Source organism: Macrosteles quadrilineatus, unplaced genomic scaffold, assembly GCF_028750875.1.
Source record: "Macrosteles quadrilineatus isolate MER2022 unplaced genomic scaffold, UCM_ALF_1.0 Scaffold_9__3_contigs__length_116548681, whole genome shotgun sequence".
NCBI lineage: Eukaryota > Metazoa > Arthropoda > Insecta > Hemiptera > Cicadellidae > Macrosteles > Macrosteles quadrilineatus.
Window position 1 is genome coordinate 104911914 of NW_026542602.1, and position 18321 is coordinate 104930234.

The 18321-nt window shown below is 34.7% G+C and overlaps 1 protein-coding gene across 1 annotated transcript; it reads right to left on the reverse strand.

The window, feature by feature from the left end:
• Positions 1 to 6840: 6840 nt before the first annotated feature.
• On the reverse strand, positions 6841 to 16365 carry LOC129003908 (matrix-remodeling-associated protein 7-like). The gene is made up of 3 exons (XM_054432246.1): positions 15984 to 16365; positions 9738 to 9859; positions 6841 to 7172 (listed from the first exon to the last, which is right to left on the reverse strand). Exons 1-3 carry the CDS (start codon positions 16185 to 16187, stop codon positions 7061 to 7063), a joined length of 438 nt encoding a protein of 145 aa, XP_054288221.1. The 5' UTR covers positions 16188 to 16365; the 3' UTR covers positions 6841 to 7060.
• Between the last annotated feature and the right edge of the window lie 1956 nt (positions 16366 to 18321).

Consider the following 18321-nt stretch of genomic DNA (forward strand, 5'->3'; position numbering starts at 1 on the left):
AATTTCAAAGGCCTTGATCTCTAATTATTATTATTTTTTCCGACCAAGACCAAAATCGAAAGTCACATGGTCAACAGGATTGCCAACAGTCTGTTGTAAAACAATTAATTGACTGATTAAAGAACACTACCTAGAACTAGAACCCATAGAACCATCGATAAAACATATTACTAGAACGATGGATTATTGATTTCAGATGTGTAGATTTTATTTTATATATGTATACAGTATTACTAATTGAGATGATGACCACCACCAAGGTGCGTAATTTAACCCAAATATGTATAAAGGTAGTAGAATTTAGTGGCATGTCTTGTGCACTGAGCTATAATTCTAACTGGAGGTAGCACTGAATGTCAAAGATGCGTGTCGCCAGCCGCCATGTTTGCGTGAGGTGTGAGTTATAAGAAGCCATATTATTGCTATGGCTATTATTATACTTGGCTTAAAATACCTACTTTGTATGGTCGCCATTTCAAAGAAAATTATTAAAGTATTAAAAGTATTCAAGTATGACAAAAATACTCACTGCTATACCAACCTAGTTATAGAAGCCATGTTATTGCTATGGTAAGAAAACTTACTGCTATACCAACCTAACAAAATCAGCGACTCGCTTTTGACAGACTTCTGCCATGGCAGTGCTACCTCCAATTATAATTTTAGCTCAGTGGTCTTGTGTGTGTAGCTTTGTTGCTGACCAAGACCAGCTGTTTCATTGGACAGCCGGATCCGATGAAACAATATTATTTCAATATATTATCATTGACTTTATATCTACATCTTGTGTAGATATAAAGTCAATGATATCATTGCAATATTATTTATAATGCATAATCTTAGCCCAGACTCATGGTGGAAGGAACTTCCATCACACTAGGTGAACAATTAATTCCGCCACCCACATAGCTTATCAGCTGAGGTTTACCAAAACTTCAATCAGCTGATAACCTACATATATTAAAAAAACTAGTGGGAGAACTTCACCTCCAACCTCCAAGTTCCTAGTTCTCCAAGTTCAGTCCTGGAAGTTCCTTCCACCATGGCCCAGACTAATTTATTTTGTCATCAGATCATAGGCCTACTCTGTTCACAAAATTTAAGTAGTTTGAGGTGAAGTTCTCCCACTACTTTTTTTAATATATGTAGGTTATCAGCTGATTGAAGTTTTGGTAAACCTCAGCTGATGAGCTATGTGGGTGGCGGAATTAATTGTTCACCTAGCGTCTCATTTTCCTCGATTGAAACTGATTAGAACCTTTTCTGCGAAGGAGTGGGGGATTGTGGGATAGCCCCTCACGTCAATTTAAGAAAAACGTTAAATTTATTTTATAATTTTTTAGTTATAAACTTAATTGGTATACAATTATACAGGGTGTTGAAAATGTCTGGAACCAACATTATATCTGGTGAGTGGTTAAAGAAAAACAACTGATATTTTGTGTACGGATATACTATGGTTTTACCTATCTTTTGGTGCCTTATGCAATTTTTTATCACTTATAGGGAACGTCCTGTGGAGGATGCAGTAAAAAGTTTTAATGGAAGCCTATGGTAAATGATTCATCATTTTAAAGGCCATGTTTTTCTGAGTAAGGAGCCACCACAAAGGCCATGTTTTTCTGAGTAAGGAGCCACAAGTTTCAAGTTTCATCTCAAAAGGACCACCCTATAGCAAAAATGGCGACTGTTTGAAATTTAAACCATTGCTATTTAATTATAGCAACATCTTTCAATTATTTTCAAAAACTTCAAACAGTCGCCATTTTTGCTTGGATGGTCCTTTTGAGATGAAACTTGTGGCTCCTTACTCAGAAAAAAAATGGCCTTTAAAATTATGTATCATTTACCATAGGCTTCCATTAAAACTTTTTACTGCATCCTCCAAAGGACGTTCCCTATAAGTGGGTTTTTTAAATTTCAAACAGTCGCCATTTTTGCTAGGGTGGTCCTTTTGAGATGAAACTTGTGGCTCCTTACTCAGAAAGAAATGGCCTTTAAAATAATGTATCATTTACCATAGGCTTCCATTAAAACTTTTTACTGCATCCTCCACAGGACGTTCCCTATAAGTGGTAAAAAATTGCATAAGGCACCAAAAGATAGGTAAAACCATAGTATATCCGTACACAAAATATCAATAGTTGTTTTTCTTTAACCACTCACCAGATATAATCTTGGTTCCAGACATTTTCAACACCCTGTATAATAAATTATAAAACTAGTTTTTTAGTTATAAAATTATTTTTTATTATAAAATAATTTTTTAAATATGAAGTAATTTTTTAATCATAAAATTAATTGAACAATTTTTATTATAAAATTAAATTGTCATAACCTAACCTAACCAACCAAACTTGCTGATAATATAAAAAAGATACAAGATAAAAATTGAATGAAGGTTTACTTATAATTTTTAATTATAAAATTAATTTTAAAATGTTTAATTATAAAATTAAACTGCCATAACCTAACCAAACTTGCTGATAATATAAAAAATATATAAAATAAAAATTGAATGAAGGTTTACTAATTAAAAAAAAATAGTGCTATTCGTAAATAAAATTATAAATGCCTCAAATTCTAACAAAAGATGTTCAGTTGAGAAGTATTTGAATTCTAAGACAAATTTTTGACAAAAAGTTAGTGTCCCCGCCGGGATTCAATCTGGGGACCTCCAGAACACCAGTCCGAGACACCACGAACACCGATGGAATCATATCATCTCGTTATACGGTAATGGTGTACAATTAATTGGTATACAATTATATATTTAATTATAAAATTAATTTTTTAGTTATAAAATTATTTTTTTAATAATAAAATATTTTTTTAATATAAAGTAATTTTTTTAATCATAAAATTAATTTAATTATAAAATTAAATTGTCATTACCTAACCTAACCAACCAAACTTGCTGAGATAATATAAAAAAGATATGAGATAAAAACTAAATGAAGGTTTACTTATAATTTTTAATTATAAAATTAATTTTAAAATGTTTTATTATAAAATTAAACTGCCATAACCTAACCAAACTTGCTGATAATATAAAAAATATATAAAATAAAAATTGAATGAAGGTTTACTAATAAAAAAAAAATAGTGCTATTCGTAAATAAAATTATAAATGCCTCAAATTCTAACAAAAGATGTTCAGTTAAGAAGTATTTGCATTCTAAGACAAATTTTTGACAAAAAGTCAGTGTCCCCGCCGGGATTCAATCTGGGGACCTCCAGAACACCAGTCCGAGACGCCACGAACACCGATGGAATCATATCATCTCGTTATACGGTAATGGTGTACAATTAATTGGTATACAATTATATATTTAATTATAAAATTAATTTTTTAGTTATAAAATTATTTTTTTATTAATAAAATTATTTTTTTAATATAAAGTAATTTTTTTAATCATAAAATTAATTTAATTATAAAATTAAATTGTCATTACCTAACCTAACCAACCAAACTTGCTGAGATAATATAAAAAAGATATGAGATAAAAATTAAATGAAGGTTTACTTAAATAATTTTAATTATAAAATTAATTTTAAAATGTTTTATTATAAAATTAAACTGCCATAACCTAACCAAACTTGCTGATAATATAAAAAATATATAAAATAAAAATCGAATGAAGGTTTACTAATTTTTAAAAAATAGTGCTATTTGTATATAAAATTATAAATACCTCAAATTCTAAAAAAAGATGTTCAGTTAAGAAGTATTTGCATTCTAAGACAAATTTTTGACAAAAAGTTAGTGTCCCCGCCGGGATTCAATCTGGAGACCTCCAGAACACCAGTCCGAGACGCCACGAACACCGATGGAATCATATCGTCTCGTTATACGGTAATGGTGTTCCCTCAAGGAAAGAGTGACGTCATGCCCCCCACTCCTTCTCTAAAGAGGTTCTCATCCATTCGTGACTAGGAAAACGAGGCGCTATACAATTGTTCCCCCCTGGAATTGTACACCACCCAGGTGGCGTCACTGTCTCATTTTCTTGATCAAAACATTGCCAGCAAGGAATGTACCAAGGCGGGTCGGAGTTGTACCTCTTAATAAAACATTGATATTGGTATGCACTATTGGTTTCATTATATTCATCGGCATACCATTAAAAACTGGACGGCCCGCGGAATTGTCTCCCCTCATTTACAACGAGGCTTATTTGGTCAGTGTATGGGGTGTAATTGTATCCCCCTGGAATTGTACCCCCTCCCCCTGTCAGGATACATAGGTGCATATGTCATGGGACATATGACATAGGTCCCATTGCACTTAACCCTTAGGCCGGGGCTACACGGGGCGTATCGTCCGCGCGACAATGTCCCGGCCACACGGAGCGGATGAACCGCTTCCGGTTGGGGTTTCCCAGCCTACGTACTGTAAGATTAGAACAAGGTTTAATTAACTCGTTCTCATGGTAGTCATGGACGAAACATTTATGTTAGTTTGTGCATTAGAAGCGTGTGGTGAGCTAGAGCCTAAGGTTAACCGAAATCAATGGGTCCATCCTTTCACAACCGATAAGTTCCAAACCTTTTATGAGGACATGCAAAACCATAATTCAGAGTTTTTTTGGTTACTATCGCATGTAGATAGCATCGTTTGACGAGCTACTTCAATTGCTTCGACCGCATCATACAACTAAGGAAGATACACTCATGAGAAATGTACAACATGAAATACAACATGATAAATCCCACAGACATGGTTTGTCTTTATTAAGTTCTATTAATTTGTCTATATCGAACATTTTACACCTATAAACCGAAACGCACAAGCACAAACAAAAAAAAACAACTACAAATGCTTGAAAATGAGCTCCAACCGCGCGGACAATCCGTATCGTGTGGCCACTCTCATAAGACTACGTGTGTCATCCCCTCCAACGCGACTTATGATCACGTGGACAATCGACGACATGACATGGACAATCCGCCCAGGCGGCTTAGGATCGCCCCGTGTGGCCACTCTCATTTGATTCAATGTGTTGTCGGACCATGCGGATGATCCGCGCAGATCGTCCGCGCGGATAATCCGCCTCGTGTGGCCCCGGCCTTAGATATAGTTACATTAAATTATGAATTGTAAAAAAAAAAATAAAAAATTGGTTTGTTTGGACCGGAAGCAAAATAAAATAAAATAAAAGTATAGTTTACCAGTTTTCCTTCTAGGACTGGAAATACTCCCCTCGTGTGCGCAGAAAAAAATTATAATGTCAGGAATTGTTTACCCCCTTTTGAGTCAGACCTCTTAATGCTCTGAACATGAAATGGACGTGGTAGCAAGACCTATATAATGGGATGCTGATTTCAAACCTAATAAGAATTCAAAATTCAATTAAATAATAAATTAAATTAAATCCATCTGATCGCTATGAAACTCTGGAAAGTTGATCTATACACGGACGAGAAAGTTTTATTTCTACTTGAACTCCGTGAGGAATCCAATTTAATTTAAATAAATAGTAGAACTCACACATGCGACATAAGTCAAATATAAAAAAAAAATAGTTTACATTTACATAAGACACAAATATTAATATTTTCCCATTGTTACACTAAAGTTTAGGGGTTTTAGCCCAATTCATTCCACTGGGTTATGAGAAAAATATTACAAACAAACAACACAGACAAAGCTCATATTAACTTAAAGAATTGGATTCGCTACTATTTCATTTTAGCGAATTTTCCATTTAGGGAATAAGCTATTACCGTAGGTCTCATGGTAATACCTGGACTCAGGACCGATTTACTTTTACGTTTTGATGTGCCCAAAGACCAAAGACACAATCCGTTCCAATTCATATATATGTGTCCATTAGCACAATAACTCAAGCAAAAATGATCAGAGTTCGATGAAATTTGGTAAACCAGCTTGATTGGACCATGGGAATGGGGGGAATATATTGGGTAAAATTTAATTGGGGTTTTTCATTTATGACCCTCAAATCATGACCTTTTTAATTTCTTCAAACCATTTTGGAGAGCTTAAAACAACAAACAATTTAGTTAGTTTATTGAAGCATTTATGTACAGATATTAGTTACGGAAACAATTTTAAAGATTGTAAATTAAAAACTCCCATGTTATGCTTTTGGAGAATAAGTCAAACTATTTTAGTCTGCTTGTTAATAACTTGCTAATAAGATTTAATTGGTGGTAGATTATTGTTGCATTCTTTACAATTAAGTCAACATATCAATAACACACACTATCAATACACTAACACAATCGTAATAGACGGAATTATAGAATCATGATAATTAATTGTGTCGGTGGATTTAATTGGTGGTAGCTTATTTTAGTATTCTTGACAATTAGGTCAACATATCAATAACACACACTATTAATACACTAACACAATCGTAATAGACGGAATTATAGAATCATGGTAATTAATTGTGTGGGTAGATTTAATTGGTGGTAGCTTATTTTAGTATTCTTGACAATTAGATCAACATATCGATAATGTACACTAACACAATCTGACTAAACATCTGCTTATTTCCGTTTTAGCAAAATTGAAAACAATTAACTGAAATTAATGTTATTTTTCATGAAAAGTATTTTTGTTTTCTAACTTTCTTAATAAACCCCTCTCTCATTTTCTGGCTTCACAGAGCTCGGGTCGAAAATAGTCACTTTAAGCCCTGGTGATGAAATATACTATTATTGCCCTCCTGAAAATAGTTTCTACATTTCCTACTGTAAGAACTGAGTCATAGAGGATAGAAAGCTAATAACCTCCTTGGGATAGTTAATGCTCAAGCAATATAACACACAAGATAAGAGTGATATGGAATTTATTAAAGAAAATAAAAAAAATAACATTGAAAACATTTATTCAAGTTTTGAACAAAGTATTGATCTCATAAAATATATTTTATACAGGTACTATATTAACAATAAATAAATCTAAATTAGTATAAAAGACTAATTAGGCATTATAATTTAAAACATTTAATTAAAGCCACATGTATTGTTAATAATACAATATGTACAACATAGGTAATAGGACCTACAAAAACCTTGACTTTTGTAAAATCTAACGATAGAGTCTAAGTTGGTCTTCTAATTCTTCCATTGATGAAACTTGATATTTTTCTTGCTGATTTTGAAGGAGCTGGAATATTGCCTCTAACTGTTGCTTCTCAACTCTGAAAAAAACCAACAAAAATTAGTTTTCTAAATTTTCTTTAAGAATACATTTTAATGTAATTTATGAGGTTTATCAGAAGTATAGTCTTGGCCAAGCAAGCTGCTATTGGCAAGTTTACCTGAAATAGGAACTTTATCACAGAAGATGAATTATTCTTGATAAGAAAGCTTTGATCTTCCATCACAGTGTTATTAATATAACGGCTGTTTTGCCCTCTCTTTGCTTGGGTAAGCTTTTGACTAATAAAATTAATTTGTCACATGTGTAGCTGTAAAACTTTGGAAAAATCACTAGATTATGGAAATAAACTTCTAATTAAATTATAAACATGCCCTCGCTTTTTGAAAGTAGACAAGTGGGTAGAGTTACAGGGGAGGGGGGGGGAGTTAAATTGGATTTTTGTTACCCAGTTCTAATTGTTATAAAGAATATGTTTTTAATCAACAACAAAATTTGGTCTGAAAATTTAAAAGCAAGTTAAACTTTATAAGTAAATGTGTAAAATTATGTTTAACACATTTCCTACTCTGGTTAAGAGAGTAGAATGAGTGTTCCCTGCATGACTTACTATGCGTCCTTGCTAATCCAAGTTGTTGCGGAAAGCCATGATAACACACTAAGCACAATACGACATTTCTGTTTTCCAATTGACGGTGCCACCAGCTCCCGCTATGACAGTGAGACGTAAAAAAATACACATAAACCCGTGCGTAGACTTAATTTATGAAACTCACTAAGAAGGGGAGGTGTTCAAGATTCAAGAATTTGATAGGTGCATTAGGATTTCTAAAACAAATCTTTGCTAGATGCCCTATATTGGCGGTGGTATATGGTACAGTGATAACAGTGCAATAGTAGTGAGTAGAAACCGAAAGTGACACATTGGAAACCTCTGTTACGATCACAACAACATCTACGATCAAACTGTTGTTGTGATTTTTTACATCACACAAAAGCGCATTTTATTTGGAATTTAAAAGTCGAACAGACTTAAACATAAAGAATTCTGCTTCTTTTTTTATATTAATTCAACATCGAGGCCGCAATGAGTGGAAACCTCGTTTGTAAGCTATTGGAGACAATGATTAACAAATATAAGTTTCCCAGCCGTATTCAACACTGATTCAGGGTCTTTTTCCCGGTTATCAAAACTTGAGTACATTTTGATACACACACGCAGAATCTCCGGTTAAGGTTCTGAATGATAACAAGCAATTTAATTTCATATACAGTTACACATTATTGCACATTATTACAAAACGTGATCAGAAAGGTTGCAGTATTTGTACACAACATTTAATGTAAGCATATCAGTGACAGCTAGAAAATTAATCTTTATCCAAACAGCCGTTTGTTACTTCATAGATGTCGTAGTCTACAAACAGATATTACATTAATGACGTACCATATGTGGTAAACACTGGGAGAAAACTTGACAGAAAAAACGCGCAATATTGGGTTTTTGAACCTCAATTATTTTATTTCAAAAGTAGTGAGGCCATATTTTAATGGCTAAAGACACTGTTGCCAATCCAGTGAATACAAAAAGACTAGCCTATTTGAATCACAATCGATGCTCATGTTTTTCAGGAGAAGGCCACATAAAATGCCTTCTGGGCCGTGACAGACAGACAGACAGATAGACAGATATTGAGATAAGACTTGTTTAGGCTTCTTTAATTTATAAAACGTAAAAATAACAAAAAAACAATATAATTATGAACAAAGTTCAGACAGAACTCTAATTTTATTTGTATAGATTTTGTGAACCAGCAAGATTGGGTAACAGGAACAAAAGTGTTATAGGGTTTTTAGATTTTCAAAAATTGATTTGTTATAACTTTTACTAAAAAATCATGAAAAAATGCCTAATTTTTATTACAGCCATTGAGTAAAACTTAAAAATAAAATAAATAAAGCGTTGTTGAAGGCTTTATCGCTAAGGAGAAAATTCCAATAAACTGTACATTTGAAATTCCTTTGTTATTGGACTTGGTTAGTTACTTAGTTACTTGGTCATAGGTTTATTTTTATAAAATTTGGAAAAATTGATTTTTTTCCAGACCATACTATTAACATTTTACCAAACAGCAAGCTTTTTTCTTCAATGTAGCAAACCTTACTCATGAAACATAATTTTATTTAAATAGGGAATGATTCTGATACATTTAAGGAAATATTACAGTAAGAATACAATCAGACAAATGAAAATTCACCTTTCTGTGGGTTGCTGTGACAGGGTATTTTATCTTCAAAATTGATGCAAATTGTGCAAAATTGATGCTTAAGTTACATGGAATGGCTTTCTTTTTTCTTACATCGTCTTAACCAATACACCGTCTGTTATTACAGAAGATTAGTTCTTGAGGTTTTTTTTCAAATATGATCAACAAGTTTTCAAAGTACTTTGGAATAATATTCAAAACACTTTGATTATCATACTTGAAAATTAATAAATGGAGCCTCACAACTATTTAGGCCTATGTGTAGTATTTCTCAGTGAATTGACAACATCAATACATTTAATCAATTATTTCACACGTAGTATTATAAATAAACTTACTCCATTTCTTCCTCAAGTTGTTGCTGAGTCAAGTTTGCAGCTACTTCTTCTGCTAAGGAGTGTCTTTTCTTAATATGAGACATGATATTTTCATCTATTGAATCGTCTTTGCGTTGGGATTCCTGGAACAGTTAAGGAAGTTTAAATGGGGACTGTCTTGAAAAGTTATGAGCATTAAAAAATAAATTCACACCTCAAAGCATTTATAATATTCCCTTTTCGGAGCTTTATTTCAAGTCGGTCATCACTTGCAAATCACAAAAGTAGGCTATTATTTCAGCCAATGATCGGTGATTAGAGAGACAGTAGAAAATTCTATATTCTGTTTCTAGGTGACATGAGGAAGAAAATGCATACAACTAAAATGGTAATATTGGAATATGAAGATATAATACACGAATAATGACGCATGTACTGTTCTCAACGAACATGCCAATAAACATTATTGTCTATAGGCTATTGAATAAATGTTGTCTAATTAAAGTAAGTTATAATGACTTTTAAAAGATTCCCAACTTTTTGTCAATCATTTGCTTTCACTTCATTAATATTAACTTAAAGTTAGCCTATTAGCCTGCCACAGTGCAGTTTACTGTCTTTAAAGGAATTGGAGTGAACCTGTCATGGCTGGTGGTTACAACGATGATATTTGTCCAGTCTGTAAAACTACTGTTTGTGATGATGGAAAAGGAGTTTATTGTGAATTCTTCTGTTTTAAATGGTTTCATTGTGAGTGTGTGAATATAAGCAGTGAGGAATACAATTGTATGAGTCTGTTAGGTAACAAGTCCAAGTGGGCTTGCAGTGATTGTGAGGTTAAGTTTGACAAAGTCATCAAGAACGTTGACTATATTGAGGGCTTAATTGAGCTGAAATCCACAGTATTGAATTTGATTCAAATTGTTAAGGGAATAGCATCTGATAATATTGCTGTCAACAATAAACTAGACTCGATTCTTAACTCGCAAATTAGGCTAGTTGATCCTTTAAATAGGCCTAAGACTAATGATAAAAACTCTGATACAACTGGCACACTGTCTTCCACGGAGGTTGGCATTGCATCTGCTAATAGTTTGGAGCTAATAAACAGTGAGGTTGAGGCTAAGTCCTTTGCCCAGGTAACAAGAGGTTCAAGTAACAAGGCTGTTTCTGATTGTGCTTCCACCTCTGGACAACGTGTACTACATAAGCAGTGCTGAACAGTGGCAAACAGCTGGTAAGAAAAGACATTTAAAGCGTGATGGACTAAAGCCCAGTATTAATTCCAAGCATATTGGTTCCAATAAACAACAGTCTCTACAAATCATCGGGACCAATAAAACTCTAGACTCTACAAAGGTTCGTGAGGTAGGTAAACTTCCATCGATTTTTGTTTCCAGACTCGCCGTAGATTGCGTGAAGGAAGATATTTCTGACATTCTTAACAAATCTGGTATCCAGGGTGATGTGGTTCCTCTCAAACCTAAACACAATACCTACACTTCTTTTAAAATAGGCATTCCTGACAACCTAACCTCAAAAGTGTTGAATGAATCCTTTTGGCCAGAGGGTGCACTCGTTAAAGAATTTGTTACTAAGCCTAGATTTCAACGTAACTTTATAAACTCTCAACTTTGTAAGGGAGTCGGTAGCCAAAGTTGGCACAGCCCTAAACAACATGGAATTCCTAAACATTTGCTTACTATTTTTAAATGTCCAGTGTCTATGCTACACCCGTGTTATGGAACTTGAAATGATGCTCACTGATAACAAATACAAAATATTATGCTTGTCGGAACACTGGTTGAGTGATGAACATATTAAGCTTGTGAACATTAAGGGTTATTTTTATGTTTCAGCTTTTTGTCGTTCTCAACGCAGGCAAGGCGGAGTTGCTATATTTGCTTCCCAAGAACTTAGTGACTCATTTATTGTTATCAATGTAAATAGTTTTTGTTTAGAGTTACATCATGAGTTTGTCTGCGTTCATTTCCCGGCTATGAACATTGTCCTTATTTGTGTCTATAGGTCCCCTGATGGTGATCCAGGAATGTTTTTGTCTAGCTTTGAGAACCTTATTTTGTAGGCAACAAGAGGGCAAAAAACCATATTATCCTGGGTGGTGACATGAACATTAATGTGTTGAAACAAAACTGTTTGTCTGAAGATTTTATAAACTTGTTAAAATCACTGAATCTTTACTGTACTGTCTGGGTGCCGACTCATGAGAACTCTTGTCTGGACAATGTTGCCACAGATCTTCCTCGTGAAGATTTTAAAGTAGAGGTGGTGAAACATGCCATAGGTGACCATGATGGCATTCAGTTTAATCTCGGTATCCCTCTGTCCAAGAATAAAGATCCTTATATTGCTAGGACTTATCGACCGATTACTCTTGATAAAACATATCACTTTATAGTTGCTCTCAACTCAGTTGATTGGAATATTTTACTTGCGGGTAATGCTAATGTTATTTTTAGTAATTTTTTTAGAATATTTATTTTGCTCTTTCAAGAATCTTTAACTAAAAAAGTGTCTAGACCGAAGAATACAAAGCATCCACTGGCTCCAGAGTGGAAATCAGAGACTATTGTAGTATTGAGAAGATGGTTGCTTCTTTCTTACGATATTTATAGACAAGAAAAAACCCTTGATGCCAAGAGGAGGTATCAAGCGATAAAGAAAGATTACCAGGTGAGTTTAGTACGGTCAAAACAAGAATACAATGCCAATTTCATTGAGTCCTCTCAAAATTCTTGTGCTGCCGCTTGGTCTGTCATCAAAAAAGAGGGGGCCCCTGCAAAAGCAAAACCAACTACTAGACTTTCTGCTGAGGAGCTGAATGATTTCTTCATTAATTCTGTCCAACAGACTCGGGATGCAATTTGTTAGGCCTACCCCACCAACCCCCGCTGTAAACCTCCTAGCCCAGCATCCTAGACCAACATGTTCTTTTAACATTGAACCTGTCTCTTGTGAGAAAGTGCTATCTGTTGTACATAAGATGAATAGCTCTAGAAGTATGGATGTTTTTGATATCTCTGCAATCTTAATTAAGAATGTGATTTATCATATTGTAGTTCCACTCACCTATTGTATCAATCTTTGTATCAAGGAGGGCGTTCTTCCAGATGTCCTAAAAACAGCCAGAGTAGTCCCTGTCCATAAAAAGGGGAACCATGTGCCTGAAAATTTTAGACCTGTATCTATTCTCCTTGTGTTTGGTAAGATTTTTGAAGGTATAATTAAGGATCAAATGTTACCTTATTTTGAAAGTAATGGACTGCTTGTGTCAGCCCAGTATGGTTTCAGATCAGGCCGTTCCACAATCGATGCAGTTGAAGTTCTGACTGGGGTTGTTTTAAAATCATTTGAGAGTGGAGGCTTTGCTGGGGCCACGATGTGTGACCTCAGCAAGGCTTTTGACACCGTGGACCACAAAATTTTGCTTGACAAACTCCATTTTTATGGAGTTAGGGGTAAGGGTTTGGACTTACTGGGATCATACTTGGGCGGGCGCAGACAGTTTGTCTCTGTAAATGGTCAGTCCTCTGTTGTCAAATCTTTAACTCATGGCGTCCCACAGGGGTCTGTCCTTGGGCCCTTGCTTTTCAACATAATGATAAATGACCTTCTTTGCATTTGGGAGAGGGGGTTGTTTGCTATGCAGATGACATTACTCTGATTGGGGTAAATGATAACTTTAATGTCCTGCAGGGCACTATGTCTCAGGCTCTCCAAATGGCCTCGGCGTGGTTCCGAGCTAACTTTCTCTTCCTGAATGAGAGTAAGACTCAGTCCATAATATTTAGTCTTAGACAGCATAAGCAAGATGTCATAAGCGTTAAACTACTTGGATTAATGTTGGATCCTAAGCTGGATTGGAATAGTCACATATCTTTAGTATGTAGTAGACTTTCCAGGGTTATTCACTTGCTCAGGAACTTGAAGAACTCTGTACCCACTGAATGGCTAAGAACTGCCTACCTTGTTTTTTTTCAGAGCATAATTCTTTATGGTTTAAGACTTTGGGTGGCACTCCGGGAGTCGAGAGGGTTTTGACGCTCCAAAAGGCGACAGTCAGAATCTTGGCAGGTGCTGATTTTCTAGACCACTGCAAATCTATCATTATTTCTGAATCCGTTATGACAGTGTACAGTTTATTTATTTACCAATCTCTTCTGTATACTAAGCAGGAGTCAGGCTCTCTCGAACTCCGAAGTGATATCCACCCTCAAAATACTAGGAGGAAGGACAACTTGAATGTACCCTATGTTAGATTAAGAAAGGTCCAATCTAGCTATTGTATACAGAGATACAAGTTGTTTAACAAACTCCCTTGTACAGCTCGGAACCTGTCGGAAGAAAATTCAAAAAGGGGATGGAATCTCTTCTGTTGGCAAATCCGATTTACTCATCAAACGAGTATTTTGAAATTTCACCTGGCCAAGTAAGTAAGTTTTTTAGCCAATGAGTGCCAATGTGTGATGATAAAAAAGTTTTGTTTTTGTTTTTCAATTCTCTGCATGGTGTGTTGCAGGCTTAGGCTAAGATTGATGTAGCCTATTGACGTTTCCTTGTACATATTATGCTTTCAAGAAATAAATCATTCTCATATTCTCATTCTCTCATTCTCATTGCCCTAGGGAAGTAGCTATTACCGTAGGTGGAATATTAAGACCCAGACCCAGGACCTATATACTTTTTTTATTTTTATGTCCCTAGCCGCCAAAAGCACTATTAGCTTACAAATAAGTTCACAAATCAGAAGACGGAATGAGACCAATTGTTTCATGCATTAATTCTCCGACTTATCTACTCTCAAAATGGTTAGTACCTAAATGGTTAGTAGAAAATCTAAAAATTTTAGAACCATTTCCCTCATCTTATCTTACTAATATTATAAATGTAAAAGTTTGTGTGTTTGATTGTTTGAAGTTCAATCACGCAATAACTACTGGACGGATTGGGCTGAAATTTGGCATGATGATGGCTAACACTCCCCATTAACATACCGTATAGGCCTATTCTTATCTCAAAAAAATTCCTATTCTTTCAGGGCCAAAAATTATAGTAACCCTTTTTTACCCCATAAAACCTCCAATAAAACCCTGTTCCTACGTAATATTAAACGTAGAGGTTAACTGTAAGATAGGACCATGAGGTCCTAAGTTCGCCTCAATAAAGAAGGATTTTCATTTCATTTCGTTTTGTTTCTTTCATTTCATTTCCATTTCATTTCATTTCCATTTCCATTTTCATTTTCATTTTCATTTTCATTTTCATTTTCATTTGATTTCATTTCCCATAGTCCGATCATGCTGGTTTGCGCGCTCATTCTAGTTTATCCTGCTCTACACCTTCAAACCAAATTTTATCAAAATCTAACCAAAATTACTCAAGTTATTGTGTTCACAGACACATCTTATGTACGTATGAAAGAGGATGTTTGGTTTGTATAGGTACCGGTAGCCTATTTGTTTGTAGGCCTATATACAGGGTGGGGCAGGGTCATCCCTAATTTTGAAAGTGCATTAAAAGATAACCAAAAATGTTAGAATCAAACTTCATATTGTGATTAAAAGGTTAGATCTGGGAGTTTATTTTAATATAACTTTAGGCTACTTGATTTTAAACAGCATATCCTGCAAGTGGTGTCACTAATCATAAATGCACTGCTACCTTCTAGTTCTGGAGTTCCAGTTCAACATAACTCTGTGAAGCATTATTTGTTGTGGGATGCGGCCAACTTCAAGGCAAATTGCAACCTTCAATTCGTAGGCCAGTTTCTTAACTAAGCTACGCTGATATCGATTGAAAATGTCAATTAATAATTGACATATTTAACTAAGTATATCAATTATAAAATGAAACTGTCATAACCTAACCTCACTAACCAAACTTGCTGGAAAGTTAAAAAATTGAATTAAGGTTTTCAAATTGAATCGATAGCTTCAATGGATACTAGCGTAGCCTAGTTAAGAAACTGTACTCGCAAAAAGAAAAACATTATTCAATTCCATGTAAGTAAGTTTCCATGTGGCTTCTAGTCGATAATATGGAAGTAACTTAAAAGCAATAAACTTAAGCTTCTCACTTCCACCTTGGAATCGATGAGATATCACTGTTTAGAGTACCAGTATGCCTGATAAAGCGTCAGTAGGAATTTGGTTAACTTTTTATCAGTCAAAAGAAAATCTCACACTGGTTATGGTTTGGCTACAGGGTAGGGCTGGATTTTACCTATTTTTACCTAATGTCCCTTACCTTGAGATCTGAGGTTTCCTCTTCAATCTGTCCCTCACTAATGCTTGAATTAACACCAGAATCTTCTAGTTTTGCCGATGAATATTTTTGATACCACCATGTAATAATAATGGATAAAACTGTTATTAAAACACTCGCAATATAATAAACTGACAAATTAATATTGTGTATTGATAAATTTTCAAGTATTGAATTATTAATCATTCTATAACGTAGGCCTAATGTTAAAATAATATGTTTTATTTGATCAGAGTAAATAATTTCTGGCAAGTGAAAATTTGAAAATAACTCGGTAAAATAAACATTAGGCCTATATTTGCGTTAAGTACTGTGTGACTGTGTGATGTGAGTGAAGACTGAAGTGAAGAGTGAAAGTTGAATGAATGAAAGTGAAGCTCAGACAGACGACAGAAGCAAGCAGATGCTAGCTATAAAATAAATAAACAAAGAACAAAAAAAGTCAACAACAACAAAACTAACTTAGCAGAAATATAGAAAAACACAAACATATGACAGCAAAAAAGCGCTTTACTCTTTTCTAATTGTCAGCAGGCAATAACATATACCATGAAACTTAAGAACATGCAGGTATGTAAGTAGGTAGGTCTCATGGTCTAATTAATGCAGGTTCATGGTGGAAGTTCCACCATGAATGCAGCAATGCAGGTAGTAATTAGCATAGACTAACCAATACTAACTTAGGTTGCCTTGGTACATGCAGTTGTCTGCTTGCAATATTGAGTGGAGCTAGCATATTATTGAAAGTTATTATTAATATGTGCAATATAAATAAATGCTATTACCATTACTGAACAATTAAAAAGCATTCTACATTTTTTGGCCTCTGGGTCTGGTCCCCTTTTTACTTTCTCCCCCTATACATAGTATATGGTGAAAGTATTGTTTTCGTCAAAAATTTTGAGTTTGAGCTTTGAGTGGATATATCCGTTTTGGGTCCCCCTGGACCCCCAAAAGATGTTTTCACCACACTATGATGTTTTTAGCTGTTTTACATACGTAAATTGGTGGCTGAAAGTTACGATTTGCTGGCCATGCCAGCTCTGTCATCGTCTTTGGGGACCGAGCAGGTTTTTACATCCCTAGGGTCGCAAAATCAGCTGCCCACTTACTTTCTTAAAACATGAATGCATATTAAATACACAATCAGTATCCATAGCATTGCAATTGAATTTTTTTATTGTCACCGCTGCCTAGCAACTACTGTATTTATTATTTTTTTTGCTAATTCCTCAAATTATTTCTTCACATAACCTTTAAGTTGTAGTTGTGTTGACTGTTAGTGTAAATTATTATTGTGTGGAATAGTGGTAATAGGGTATAGTGTGGTGAAAAAAAAGCATTCGTAGGTCTACCACGGGCCGAAATGGTTTTGTAGCTCTCGATCGATTTAAGTTCTCGACTAATATGTTATGGGCCTTATAATTCGAAACAAAATAACGCAACCCCCATTACTGTAACAATTACGGTTCAAAAGTTAATGCAACTTTTGTGATTTCTTCCTACAATATTACCATAGTTACTCCCACCAAACGCTTCCTCTACACCACCGAGGCCGATGACTCAATACCGTATCGTTGCGGTAATGGTGTTCCCTCAAGAGAAGAGATCTGACAGCTGACGTCATCGAAGGCTCTTCTATACCTACCTTGAGTAAATACCGTGAAAAGTCGTCATATAAACAACTAACACTAACTTCCAAATCAACTGATATGCGGACGTGTGTTAGGTGTGTAGCCACTAGCCAGAAGGTGAGTCAGCCATCTGTATGGTCAGACAGGCCTAAGAAGGCACTTGGTAGATTAGGTAAATAGATAGAAAGCACTCTACTATTTTCGTAATAAATAACATATACGTAAATGTGTACCTTAGGTACGATCAGGGCAACTCTCATGTAGCTGGTGTTTCGGTGGTAATGTTTGTAAAACGGATTTTTCACCCGTAATAATCCCACTTTCCTTAACCGTCCATACCGAGCAAAAGAGTGCATTCAAGCAAAGACCCAACTAAAAATCACACAATCGACAACCAGAACCGGTAAACCGCAACTGACAAAACAGTCGCAGAGACAGTTAAACGTGGTTATAAGCACAATGGAATTAATGCGGTTACGTCAATAAAACGTTATTCTACATGCACGGCATTTGTTCAAATTCAAATCTCTTTATTTTTGACAGTGAGAAAGTGCATATAATTGCATCAATAAGTATTTTCCATAAAACTAGTAAAACAACAGATTCTTATAGACAAAATATAAAAATACAAATCATTAATTGTTACAGTAATATAAATCACAACAGACATCATAAAAAGTTCACGG

Excerpts from the sequence above, each read along its gene's own strand:
- LOC129003908 (XM_054432246.1), bottom strand. The coding sequence starts at position 16,187 with ATGATTAATAATTCAATACTTGAAAATTTATCAATACACAATATTAAT. Across the intron at positions 9,860-15,983 it reads AGGAAACCTCAGATCTCAAG|GAATCCCAACGCAAAGACGA; the intron begins GTAAGGGACATT and ends TAACTGTTCCAG. Across the intron at positions 7,173-9,737 it reads CAACTTGAGGAAGAAATGGA|AGTTGAGAAGCAACAGTTAG; the intron begins GTAAGTTTATTT and ends GGTTTTTTTCAG.